This window comes from Topomyia yanbarensis, chromosome 2, assembly GCF_030247195.1.
Source record: "Topomyia yanbarensis strain Yona2022 chromosome 2, ASM3024719v1, whole genome shotgun sequence".
In the NCBI taxonomy this organism is placed as follows: domain Eukaryota; kingdom Metazoa; phylum Arthropoda; class Insecta; order Diptera; family Culicidae; genus Topomyia; species Topomyia yanbarensis.
The window spans coordinates 396,013,615-396,027,963 of record NC_080671.1 but is presented as its reverse complement, the minus strand read 5'-3'; the positions used below and the strand labels follow the sequence as shown (position 1 = coordinate 396,027,963).

Genomic DNA, 14,349 nt, shown 5'->3' with positions numbered 1-14,349 from the left:
CTATTCTATCGCGGCACTGTTGATGGCGTTCCTGCACACTAGCATAATGCGGTTAGAATGATGCCAAAAATGACAATTTTATGTCTATTGCTGTGAACAGATAGAACGAAACTAAGAATGGTAAAAGCTTTTGTGTCACTATCTAAAACCTATAAATTGACTGTCATTATCAATCAGACGATAAGCATCACAGAACATAACCATGTCGAAGGTTGTTGTGTCCTATTTCGCAGCAACCGAACCGAACAATGTGACAATAAGATTACCGGACGTCGCGTGAACGCGTTCTGGAATTGCAACTGACGGACGAAAAATTGTGAGTGTCACGTAGCAAAGCAACACATCGACACTAATCTGATTTCGGATTGGGGGTCAACTGACCCGACCAAACAGACAACGCCAACGCATGGATCCAGCACTATCCCGCAGGAGATGGTTGGATGCCCCCCCCCCCGTGCGATAGGGAATGCGATAGCGAACGAACGAACGATGATCCTGATGGACGTTCACGTTCCCTCTCACCACCCTATTCCGGTTCTGGGTGGAAGTTTCGTTTCTGCTCTGCTGCGTGACCGTCAGCAATATGTATGATGTGTCTGTCTGTTTGCTGGGAAGAAGATAGCCGGGATAAAGGGCAGACAGCTCCAAAAAGAGGTTGATGTCAGACAGTGCCGCTTTAAGCTGGTACAAAATGATGTCTTACTCCGATTTTCATAAATGATTTGGTACCGTTTTTGGTTGTTGTAAATATACTTTAATGTAATTTATTCACCAAAACTATTTGATTACAAGATGCGCTGTATTATGTTCTAATACTTCTATCAAGAGATTAAACATCCAAAATTAACGGTTTCGAAATAATGTGATCCTAGCAGAACAACATTTTTTGAACACTTTTTTCGCTTTTCTTCACCTTAAAAGTTCAAAACTTGCAATCGAGATATTGTATAGAAATTAAATAAGGCCATAAAATTCAGCACTTAAATGTGCTCCGTATACAGCCTCTTACTGGATTTTTTCGTTTTCCTAAATTTTGCGGCTATATTTGTAATGTATACAAAAAACTTATTTAACATGATGTGTTTGTGAATTAGTTCACAAAATCAAAACATTTTCTCGTGACTATTTCACGAAATTTGAAAAATAATTCATGAATCCTTTCAATCGCCGTGAACTTGTCGATGATTCTTAATATATTAGTCATGATTCAATATCCGAGCTCGTGAAATAGTACACAGAATCATAAAAAATAATTAATGTATTCATGGTTCATGATTCCGAATATATTAGTCACAACGCATTATTCGTACTCTTGAAATAGTTCACAAAATCATAAAATATTTTTTATGTATTTTGAGGAGAATTTAACCCCTTAGGGTTAAATCCTCTATAATAAACAACATCACATTTCCATGTATTCGTGAGCTAGTTCATGATTCCTAGCGTAATACTCTCGACTGACCTTTCATGCTCGTGAAATAGTTAACAAAATTGGAAAATATTATTCATGTATACGTGAACCGATTCATGATTCCTAGCGAATTAGTCACGAATGATCTTTCGCACTCGCGAAATAGTGTACGAAATCATAACATATTATGCATATATTCGTGAATTGGTAGATGATTCCTAGTGCACGATTCACGATCTATCTTGAGAGTTTGTGATATTTAGATCATATCCCAAATCATTTTCAATTTCTTGCAACTCTGCGCGTAATCATGGAATTTTCACGAAAACTGTTTCACAAATCTTCATGAAATATCATATAGTTACGTCCAGCCGTTTGGAGGTTTTGCACTGAATTTGACAAATAAGTACTTGTTGCGACGATACTCCCTGTTGAGACGACGCGGCGAGGATCGAGTGCCCCGTTAGCGAGACCTTCACTGTCATGGCTGAACGAAAGACCAAAACGTCAAATGGTGATGATACGGCAAAATTGAACGTTTGCTCGGACAGTTACGTTGCTAGTTCACAGTGCTTAATCTCAACAATTCTAATATTATCGGTACAAGTGCCTTACCTTATCATATAAATATCCCATTTCTATAATTTAAATATTCCCTAATAATTATAAATAAGTGCTTTATTGTGAGTGAGTAATTTAAAACTAAATTAATATTACCTACATACGAAACTTAATCTATACTTATTGCTATCTAGATCTACCTAATTCTATACATAAACTTAAATGCCAATTCTTAAGAATTTGTAACGTGAATTATTGGTAAAATATTGGATTCTACTCTACTGTGAGTATAGCTTATCATACACCATAAACTAAGAATATGTTTGAACTTAACCTAACCGCCAAATTTGTATTAATAGGGATTGAACGTCACCGCGAATTTGGTTGTCTGAAACGACCCAACCTATCGTTCCGGGTTTTCACCAATTTGTAAGTAAACAATTTCTTTAGCCATAAACCAAAATGTTATCTACCACCACAACCACAATTTTTCAAGAAATTTGTGCGTGTGTCGGAATATGGAAGGACTTCACGACACCAGCGGTTACAACTGTCGCCGTTGCGACAGACCAGACTCGGCGGAAGCCCGTATGGTCGCATGCGATCAGTGTCACACCTGGGAGCACTTTGGATGTGCCGGTGTAAATGACTCGATAAAGGAACATCCGTATACGTGCCAGGAGTGTACGATGGGACAATCGACTAAACCAACGGTTCCTCAGTTCCTGAAACCTTCCAAAGCAGATGGGAAACCTGCAAGAACGGCTCCAAAAGCGTAGGATCGAAAAGAAGTAAGAAAACTCCAGCACCTCCACCTGGAAGCGTTACTTCTAGCGCTCGTGCAGCTCTACTGGAAGCCGAAATGAGAATTTTGGAGGAAGAGCAGCTAATGAAGGAACAGGCTGCGAAGGAACAGGATGCTTTGAGGAACCGTGAAATCGCAGAGAAACAGCGACAAATAGCCGAGAGAAAAGCGCTATTGGAAGAGGAACAGCTACTACGAGAGCTGAAACTAGCGGATGAGAAAGTTTTTCAAGCAAAACAGCAGTAGATTCGACAGGAGTCTTTGGATCAAAAACGGAAGCTTCTCCAGCGAATTGCAGCAAGCAGTAAGTCAGGATCGACGACCAGCTCAATCGTCCCTTCGAAAGAGAAGGTTTCAGCGTGGCTGAATGATCAAAATGGCGGAGGATCAACGGGGAAGGTTTCGAGGAAGGAGAGTGAAACTAACTCGAAATCATATGTGGTTCCCGTAGTCCCACCGGAAAGTACGAACAATGGGCGACCCGGCTCTGCGCAAACCGTAGAAAGCCCGCATCCAGCTCAATCGATCTCGATCTACGAGCATCTACACGATGATATAGCCGGACAAATGCACAGTCACCAAAAATACTTACCTCTGGCTACCAGTGCTAGGCCCGGAGGAAACCATTTAACACTGGGAACGCAGCAAATAGCTGCTCGTCAAGTTTTAGGGAAGGAACTACCCACATTCAGTGGAAATCCCGAGGATTGGCCTATCTTCATTAGCAGCTTTGAACAATCGACTGCTACATGTGGGTTTTCGGATGCGGAAAACTTGATACGCCTACAGCGAAGCCTGAAAGGTTACGCACTCGAGTCAGTACGAAGCAGTCTACTACTACCGACTGGAGTCCCTCATGTGATTAACATGCTGCGGACAATATATGGCAGGCCGGAGTTACTCATACGATCGTTGCTCGAAAAAATAAAAGGTGTTCCAGCCCCGAGACATGATCGACTGGAAACCATAATGGAATTCGGGCTAGCTGTACAAAATTTAGTGGACCACCTTATCGCTGCTCAACAAGAAAGTCACCTTTCTAACCCAGCTTTGATGCAGGAATTGGTTGAAAAACTACCGGGTTCCCTTAGAATGGACTGGGCTGTCTATAAGAATCGCGATGCCATACCCACATTGCGAACGTTTGGTAGCTTCATGTCACGACTGGTTACAGCCGCAAGCGAAGTATCATTTAATCTGCCAGGCATCAGTATAAATAACAAAAACGAAAGGCGGATAACTAGAGGACATATTCAGAATCACTCGACACTGCCGTCATCTCCTTCCTTGGCAAATTCATTCGCTATGAATCGCAAATCGGCTCGTCTATGTCCTGTATGCGATCAGGAAGGGCATCAAGTGGCTGAATGTGCAACATTTAATGCGAAGCCACGGGAAATGGCCATGTAAGTCATGGCAAGGCTGCAACATAGAGAACTGTCGTCTCAAGCATAATTCCCTCCTTCATCAGTCGTCCACAAATTTTTACCCAGTGAATGTGTCTTCAACCTTACCAACTCTACAGCAGAATATGTTTCCTGTTTTCCGCATGCTACCCGTTGTCCTACACGGAAAAGAACAAGCCAAGACTATATTCGCTTTCATTGACGAAGGATCCTCACTTACCCTATTGGAGAAAAGTGTCGCGGACCAACTGGGCGCAACCGGAACACTAGAACCGCTGACGCTAAAATGAACAGGAAACGTTACACGTGAAGAGTCTCACTCACAGAGAGTGCAGCTGAAAATTTCAGGAACATCAAACTCGACTAAATACAAGCTGGTTAATGCCCGCACAGTCAACAACCTGGTTCTACCGTCCCAGACATTACGGTACCGGGAATTAGCAAAGATGTTTCCTCATTAGCGAGGATTGCCGCTTGATGATTACGAATTTGTACAGCCAAAACTTCTCATCGGTCTAGACAATCTGCGTCTTGGTGTTCCACTAAAATTACGACAAGGTCAGCCTGGAGATCCCATTGCAGCCAAATGTAGACTCGGGTGGGGTATCTTTGGATGTGTACCGAGCGAAACAAATGCATTTGTGAATTTCCATGTCTCTGCTGTCACAGATTATGACCGGATGTTGATCGAGCAACTGCGAGACTACTTTACCATGGAAAGTATGGGAAATGTATGGTCAAATCTTGGAATCGGAGGAAGATCAGCGAGCTAGACGGCTACTAGAGGAAACTACACGTCGAACAGCATCCGGATTTGAGACTGGCCTCTTGTGGAAGACAGATAATCCCCACTTCCCAAACAGCTACCCCATGGCCGTCCGTCGTTTACAGTCCCTGGAAAGGAAGCTACAAAAGGATCCAGAGTTAAAGCAAACTGTAAGGAAGCTGATAGCAGATTATGAGGAAAAGGGGTACGCTCATAAGGCTAGCGAGGAAGAACTTTTGACTGCAGACTCAAATCGAGTGTGGTACTTACCACTGGGTGTCGTCACTAACCCCAGAAAGCCTGGTAAAATTAGATTGATATGGGATGCTGCAGCAAAAACCGATGGAGTGTCATTCAAGTCACAACTACTTAAAGGGCCCGATTTGCTAACTCCTCTGCCCACTGTTCTGAGCCAATTCCGTCAGTACCCGATTGCAGTGTGTGGGGACATCAAGGAGATGTTCCACCAAATAAAAATACGGGAACAAGATTGCCAATCACAGCGGTTTCTCTGGCGCGACACTCTGATCGAGCACCCGCAAGTCTACATAATGGATGTAGCAACATTCGGGTCGACGTGTTCTCCTGCGTCAGCCCAATATGCGAAAAACATCAACGCAGCAGAGTTTGTTGGTCAATATCCTCGTGCCCCAGCCGCTATAGAGAAAAAACACTATGTGGACGACTACTTGGATAGTTTCGAGTCCATCCAGGAGGCAATTGAAGTCGTCAATGACGTTAAACGAGTGCATGCCAGAGGCGGTTTCGAGCTGAGAAATTTTCGCTCCAATTCAATAGACGTCTTGCGCGGGATCGGAGAAGCTCCAGCCGAAGGATCAAAATATCTTCTACTGGATAGAAGCGAGGCTCCAGAATCAATCCTCGGGATGCGATGGATACCGAAAGATGATTTTACCTACGCTTTCGCGATCCGTAGCGATCTTCTACCAATCTTAGCGGAGAATCACATGCCCACTAAGCGGGAGGTGCTCAAGGTACTCATGAGCTTGTTCGACCCGCTGGGATTCATCTGTTTTTTTCTCATACATGGTAAAATCCTGATGCAAGATATATGGGCATCAGGCTCCGACTGGGATGATCAAATAAACAATGACATCTATCAGCGCTGGAAACGGTGGATAGTTCTCTTCCCACAACTAGACAGTATACGCATACCTCGTTGCTACTTCGGGTCTCCGTTCCCGCAAGATTTTCGTAATCTGCAGATTCATGTATTTGTAGATGCCAGCGAGGCAGCATACTCGTGCGTTGCCTATTTTCGCCTGCACACCGAAAACGCAATAGAAGTGTCGCTGATCGGTGCTAAATCCAAAGTGGCACCTCTAAAGACACTGACTGTCCCCAGACTTGAATTGAAGGCGGCAGTTTTAGGAGTTCGCTATTTGGAAGCAATTCAGAGTCATCACACTTACGAAATCCAGCAAAGGTTCTTGTGGACCGATTCAGCTACCGTTTTGGCATGGATTAAATCAGATCACCGTCGATACAACAAGTTTGTGGCATTTCGAGTAAGTGAAATATTGTCGTTAACCGACCAAAATGAATGGAGATGGCTCCCATCAAAACTCAACGCGGCCGATGAAGCCACCAAGTGGAACAGTGGTCCAAATCTGCAATCAGATAGCGCTTGGTTTAAAGGTCAAAGCTTCCTGCGTGAACCGGAATACAGTTGGCCCGAAACAAAACGAGAATCGACAACGCAAGAGGAATTGCGCCATGTGCACCTTCATAGTAACTCCACACCGTTGATCGATGTCACTCGCTTCAATCAGTGGACCCGAATGCTTCACACAATTGCATTCGTATTACGCTTCATAAACAACTTGCGTCGTAGAAAACATGGATTGCAGATGCAACTTGATATTCTTCAACATGACGTGCTTAAAACGGCAGAAGAATTACTTTGGAAACTTGCACAGGCAGAAACGTATCCTGAAGAAATCAGCCTGCTCAAACCTACCCAAGGCGAACCAGAAGCAGAGCATGCGATCGTAGCCAGGTCCAGCCCTATTTACAAAAACTGGCCGTTCATCGATAAACGAGGGATACTCAGAATGCGCAGTCGAGGCAGTGCAGCCGCATTTGCACCGTTTGAAGCAAAGTATCCAGCTATTCTCCCGAAGAATCACCCGACCACGTTCCTAATTACAGATTGGTACCATCGTCGCTTCCGCCACGGTAACCGCGAAACGGTTGTTAACGAAATGCGTCAACGTTTTGAAATTGCCAGACTACGAGTACTAATTTACAAGGTAATCCAAAACTGTAGCTAGTGCCGGATAGCAAAAGCAACCCCAAGAATACCAGCTATGGCCCCACTTCCTTCATTTCGAGTGACGCCATTCGTTAGACCGTTCACCTTTGTCGGATTGGACTATTTCGGCCCGGTTTTCGTGCGGGTGGGTAGAAGCCAAGCGAAGAGATGGATTGCTCTGTTTACTTGTCTCACCGTGAGAGCCGTACACATGGAGGTGGTACACAGCTTGTCTACCGAGTCGTGTATAATGGCAGTGCGACGCTTTGTTGCTCGTCGTGGGCCACCCTCGGAATTTCACACGGATAACGCCACGTGCTTCCAAGGAGCTAGTAGAGAGCTGCAAAATGAAATAGCAGCAAGAAACAGTGCGCTAGCCTCAACGTTCACGAGTGCCCACACCCGCTGGAGATTTATTCCACCTGCAACTCCTCACATGGGAGGGGCTTGGGAACGTCTCGTTCGTTCAGTTAAACAGACAATAGGATCGATCTTGGACGCACCCCGTAAACCAGACGATGTAACATTAGAGACAATCGTCTGTGAAGCAGAAGCGATGGTGAACTGTCGACCTCTCACATACATTCCGCTCGAGTCGGCAGACCAAGAGGCCCTGACGCCCAATCACTTTCTCCTGGGAAGCTCTACTGGTGTCAAGGTCATCCCGACCGAGTACGTGAGTAGTGCTGCTACACTCAGAAGCAGCTGGAAACTAGCCCAGCACATCAGCAACGAGTTCTGGAAAAGATGGATCAAAGAGTATCTCCCGGTGATCACTCGCAGATGCAAGTGGTTCGAAAATCCTAAAGACATACAGGTTGGCGACTTAGTATTGGCAGTTGGCGGAGTGGCAAGGAACCAGTGGATCCGAGGACGCATCGTGAAAGTGATAAACGGGCGAGATGGGAAAGTTCGTCAAGCCTTGGTTCAGACTACAACAGGTGTGTTAAGACGATCAGTTGTCCAATTGGCGGTTTTGGACGTCGCGAAGAGCAGTGAACCTAACGATAATCCACCAGTTACGTCGGATGATGACCAAGGTTCACGGGTGGGGGAATGTTGCAACGATACTCCCTGTTGAGACGACGCGGCGAGGATCGAGTGCCCCGTTAGCGAGACCTTCACTGTCATGGCTGAACGAAAGACCAAAACGTCAAATGGTGATGATACGGCAAAATTGAACGTTTGCTCGGACAGTTACGTTGCTAGTTCACAGTGCTTAATCTCAACAATTCTAATATTATCGGTACAAGTGCCTTACCTTATCATATAAATATCCCATTTCTATAATTTAAATATTCCCTAATAATTATAAATAAGTGCTTTATTGTGAGTGAGTAATTTAAAACTAAATTAATATTACCTACATACGAAACTTAATCTATACTTATTGCTATCTAGATCTACCTATTTCTATACATAAACTTAAATGCCAATTCTTAAGAATTTGAAACGTGAATTATTGGTAAAATATTGGATTCTACTCTACTGTGAGTATAGCTTATCATACACCATAAACTAAGAATATGTTTGAACTTAACCTTACCGCCAAATTTGTACTAATAGGGATTGAACTTCACCGCGAATTTGGTTGTCTGAAACGACCCAACCTATCGTTCCGGGTTTTCACTAAATTTGTAAGTAAACAATTTCTTTAGCCATAAACCAAAATGTTATCTAAATATATTTGTAGCTTGAAGCATCACAACATAAAATCTCGTGTTTTGCTATTGAAAGTTGGAGAAACCCACAACCACAGTACTCTTTGGGAAGGTTATACATGGAGATCGAAGTAGGCTTTGAGCAAAGTTGGACGCAAATTCCTAATGTGTCACTTTTTTCACCGATTGAAAAATTGTTCTTGGTACTGAAAGTTTAGACTTTTTATACTGAAGAAATGAACCGTTCAAACAGTAAAACTTTGTTGTTCGTGTGTGCAAAATCGTGAAAATCAGTCCGTTTAGTGAAACCGTCAGCATCGGTATCGGTTTGTTGATTTGCAGTCAGAATCGTCACCCGGGTCGTCACTGAAACCTTCGTCAACTTCATCTCAAGTTTTTCATTGCTGTGGTAACCCAGCAAGCTCGGAATGCTCGGAGAAAGTAGTCTGTCGGTGGTGTCATCACCCAAATAAAGCGGGTGAGATCAATCCGATTTATAATATTTTTCATTATCCATTTTGTTGAATATATAAAATCACTCCAAACCAACATCCCATTTTCCTTCCCTACTAACGAAATTTAACATCCGTAAAACCTATCGAGATTGCATGGATTCTCCGTATCTTCTTAAGTAGGTATTCAACTAACATTCCCTTCCCTATGGTGATCGTAAGGACATGGCCAGGTGGCAGTGAACTTTACTGTCGTATAAAAAGATTTCACTGTATCAGCCACCCATGATGAGTACGGTTGTTTTTGCTATGCTATAAGTACTCGTTGGAAGGGTTATACATATGGCAACATTTTGGTAGAAATGATTTTATTTTTGGATTGAAATGATTTTATTTTTGGATTGATATTTTTCTAGCAAAATTCAATAAGCCGAAGGTACTTTTAATCAAGGTTAATTCAAAACTACACACGTAGAAAATCAGCGGCCCACTTTTTTTTTGAATGTTTTGAATACTGCAAATTATATAAAAATAATAATAACACAAATAATAAATGGAAACCATAGACGTCATTCCGGTAAAAAAATGAGGAAGTGCAAATGATGTGGAAGCATGAAACTGCAGAAGGAAATGTTAAAAAAAAACAGGTTTTATCAGTAGCTGCGTATAGTTGTGTACTTGTGATGACTTGTCCGGTGTTCTCGTCATCGCCACAGTGTAGAATGGAAGTTAGGCACTCCGGCTCACGTGCTTGTTTAGCTGTGACATGACCACCTTTGCGCTTCGGAGCATTTTTTTATTCCTTTTGCTTCTCTTTTTCAATCATTTTATCTTCGAATATCTACTTCAACAACACCTAATATTACTATATTGTTAACTCACGCAAAGTGTCCACCGTGCTTTCATTGATGATGAGCACTTTCCTTGCACACGAGCACGTAATGTTTCGAATGGAACTTTGAATTGTTTACAGGCTGATCGAATACTGGTGTTATCTTGAACAGCTGCTATTGCATTCTTTAAATCCTATTCATTTGGGGCATTTCGCGCAAAATTACGCACCATTTTCCTGTCAAAATAATTTCAATTTACTTTATAGTAGTGAACTATTGTGACCTTAAGCGGCTGACCCCATGCGTATGTTTTATGTTGATGTCCGTATTTTTAAAAACAAAAAAAAATCGAAAAACCAACACAAAGCTCCTTTTCTGCATTACTTTTTAGGTAATAAAAAAAATCATTTGACTATATACTGTACTGAGGACGAAAGATGAAAGTTTTCACAGAACAACACTCGAAAAATAAATGACGCCGTAATTAACCCTTTCATGCCCAACTTTTTTTCTAGTGCATGTAGGGTTTCAAAACTTTTTTTCCTTGAAAACAGTTGGGTCAAGAAAAACGAAAAGCATATTTCCATAAAGATAGGTGCTTCCATGGCAGTGCTAGAAGCTGGTCAATTTTTACCTTCTAATGCTCAATGCAATTCTCCTAGAATAATTACAATAGTCCAATTACGTGGAAAACGTAGCCAACGACAGCCAAGTTTTAACAGTTTTCAATAATATTGCACCATAGTGAAGGTATATGAAATAATCATCTTCCGTCGTCAACGTAAACTGTCCCTGGCAGCACTGGTCCATCGGAATCTAATCAGACTAATTGCAATAACTTCAGTTCTAGAGCTGATCCTTGTAACTGTTAATATTCAAATTAAAGGCAATAATCACATTAATGAGTCTTACTTGTTTTTGTGAGCAAATCTCGTCTCAATCAAAAGTTATAGCTGTTTAAAAACGTTGTTGTCCACAAACAACATGGGCATGACTGGGTTAATACAGTTGATTCACGGGAAAAAGCCGAAATGGCAATCGTCAACGATGCTCTCTGCCATGTATCCAAATCACTCAACACGAGCGACCTCTGCAATAACATATCAACGATAATGCCATATGCCTACTGTACCCTCATACCTATTTGACCCCACTCTACTCTAATTCAAAAATAGCATATTATGATAAGGCGAAGAAAAATTTTGAATGTCATGATAAAATTGCTGATATAATGAACATGAGTCACATTATCTTCCATTTCAAATTCGGAACTAAGTTCAAGAATAAAATGTCACGGTAATGTGCATTTAAATTAGGAAAATCGTGACTAGGATCATAAAATCATAAATCACAATCTCAGAAGAATCTTATACGAAACTCGATAAAAAATATCGCGATATCATGAATATAATTTACGAAAATCGTAACGAAGGTCCCGAAATCATGAACATAAATTGCGCTACTCTCCGAGAAAGATCCGGTAATAAACTCATGAATAAAATATGACGGTTACGGGATGGAAAACTACTAAAATCGCGATAAAGCTCTTGTAGTCATAAACATCGTTCAACTGTCGGGTCTTTTGGTCGATATTGTTGGTCGAACCAAAGTACCTCCAAATTATTAACAAGAATCATAACAAAAACTTAATATGCCCCGGGAACAACCACAGCAACCCAACCAAACATTGGAATGTAGTGCCATGTGTATTGTCAACGAAACCTAGTTTTTTGAAACCTCAAATGGTCGGTGTTAAGTCAGACCGGACCAAGCCGCAAAACATCAAAAAATGAGATGATGACAACACTGGGTAAAAAATTTGTTCAGCTACATTCGACTTTTGGCAGATTTGAAATATGTAACCGTAAACAAGAATTATGTCAAAAAATAATTTCCAATTATAACGTAAAGGATGCTGCGGATTCAAACTTTAATCTCGTTTTTCTCGAAATCAATATTTTGTCACTTGGTCCGGTCTGACTTAACACCGACCAAAGCGTTCCATGAATACGAGAGTTAATTTCAAGAAGTTTTTTCACGACTTTCGTGAAACATTCAATTGATGAAATCGTGATTTTATCAACGGATTTTATTTCCGGGTAGATATTATAGAAAATGAAAGAAAGGAAGAAGAGATTCCTATTTTTGCCCTCATTTACGGGATGTGACCAGGAGCCCAGTGGATCAGTCCTTGGGTTTAGCTGTAAAATGTCTCTAAATTAATTTTATCCCGCGAAAAAAATAGTTTTACCAACTTTCTGGTCGCCCTCTATATGCTGCATAATTAAATCCTCATATTAGTAAGAAACTCCTCCAATAAAGTAGTTAGATATAGACATCACTTCAGTTTCGTATAATCCCTACAGGCGTGAAGATTTTTAGAAAGTTTTCTTCGCATTTTCCTTACATGCGCAAAAATCTGATTTTGAAGAGAAAAATCACGATTTCGTGAACCGAACCGTTTATGAAAATTGTTATGAACATCCTAAAATCATGAATTAAAAACCTTGTATTCATAAAACTATTTGTGTTTCCAAAAAATTAGTTCGCGCCAAAAATATACATGGCGTTGAGTTCGATTGTTCAGTTCGGGTACTATAGTTTTTCCCTAACCATTTTTTCATTATGACTCTTCTTCATCACGTAGGGGTACACTTGTTTGTATTAACTATATAGACTAAAAGAGGTCAGAATTGAACGATGTTCATGATGTCAGCAGGTTAGTCGCGAGGAATTTCGTAATTTCTATGCAACGTTATCGCGATATTTTTTCACGAATTTACTATCAGATTTTTCTGTCAGAATAATGTGATTCGTGTTCATGATTTCAGGATCTTAGCCACCATTTACATAGTATCTATTCACGTTATCGTATTATTTTATTCATGAGTTTATTATCGAATTTCACACGCGGTGTAATGTGACAAAGATTTTTTAATAGTAGTAACGAGACAATATTGACTGCATCGCGAAAGTGTAATCGATTCGCGGTGTCTTGTTTTATGAACTGTATGTTTGACGCTCAGCGCAGTTATTGTTTTTTTTTTCGGATATCACATTGAACCATATGCCTGTGTTAAGCCAAAGAGGACCAAGTACCACTTTAAGGTACCTGCCTAAAAATCGTTGTCGAGCCCAATTCAACACTAGAAACAACTACATCAATTTATTTTTGAGATTTAAAATAGTAGTTGAAAGCAAATATATATTCTTAAATTTTCTATGATATACGGAAAAAAATCCGTTCATAAATTCATGAAAAAAGATCACGATTTCGTGAGCTGAAGGATTTACGAAAACCGTGATCAAGTTCCTGAAATTATGAATAATAAACCTCGTATTCATGAAACTTTTTGTGTTTACAAAAAACTAGTTCGCGTCGAATATATATATATATATATATATATATATATATATATATATATATATATATATATATATATATATATATATATATATATATATATATATATATATATATATATATATATATATATATATATATATATATATATATATATATATATATATATATATATATATATATACGGCGTTACATTCGAATGCTTGGTAGGGTTACAATGGTTGTTCCCTGGACATATTTAGTTTTTCCAGTGATTCTTGTTCACAATAAGGGAACACACAGATGACAGTTAAACGATGTTCATGATTGCAGAAGCTTATTTGCGATTTTTGTGATTTCTCATCAAGTTCCCGTGATACTTTATTCATGAGTTTGCTATCGGGTTCTTCTGTTAGAGTACCGTGATTTAGGTTCATGATTGCAGGATCTTAGCCACGGTTTTCGTAACTTTTATTTCGTGGTATTTTAGTCATGAGCAGAGGGGTTCATGCTTATGATTTCAGGGTACTAGTCACGATTTTTGTGTGAGGAATGTGGTTTATATTCATGATTGTAGGATCTTTCTCACGATTTTCATAATTTCTATTCACGTTATCGTGATATTTTAGTCACAAGTAGAGTGATTTGTGTTCATGAAGTCAGAATCTTAGGCACGATTTTTGATACTTTAATCACGAGTACTGTGTTATATTCATGATTTCCGGATCTTAGTCACTATTTTCATAATTTCTATTCACGTTATCTTGATATTTTAGTCACGAGTAGAGTAATTTATGTTCATGATTTCAGGATCATAAGTACTATTTTCGATATTT

At 40.4% G+C, this 14,349-nt stretch overlaps 2 protein-coding genes across 3 annotated transcripts in view; both read left to right on the top strand.

The window, feature by feature from the left end:
• The window catches only part of LOC131684849 (uncharacterized), a 732,442-nt gene that overhangs the window by 113,022 nt on the left and 605,071 nt on the right, over nt 1–14,349 (top strand). The gene's annotated exons all lie outside the window — the stretch shown is intronic.
• LOC131680834 (uncharacterized) lies at nt 4,913–7,243 on the top strand. Its single transcript, XM_058961545.1, has one exon. The coding sequence runs from the start codon at nt 4,913–4,915 to the stop codon at nt 7,241–7,243; it is 2,331 nt and encodes a 776-aa protein (XP_058817528.1).

What these genes read in the sequence shown, in the direction of transcription:
- LOC131680834 (XM_058961545.1), top strand. Translation starts at nt 4,913, where the DNA reads ATGTATGGTCAAATCTTGGAATCGGAGGAAGATCAGCGAGCTAGACGG.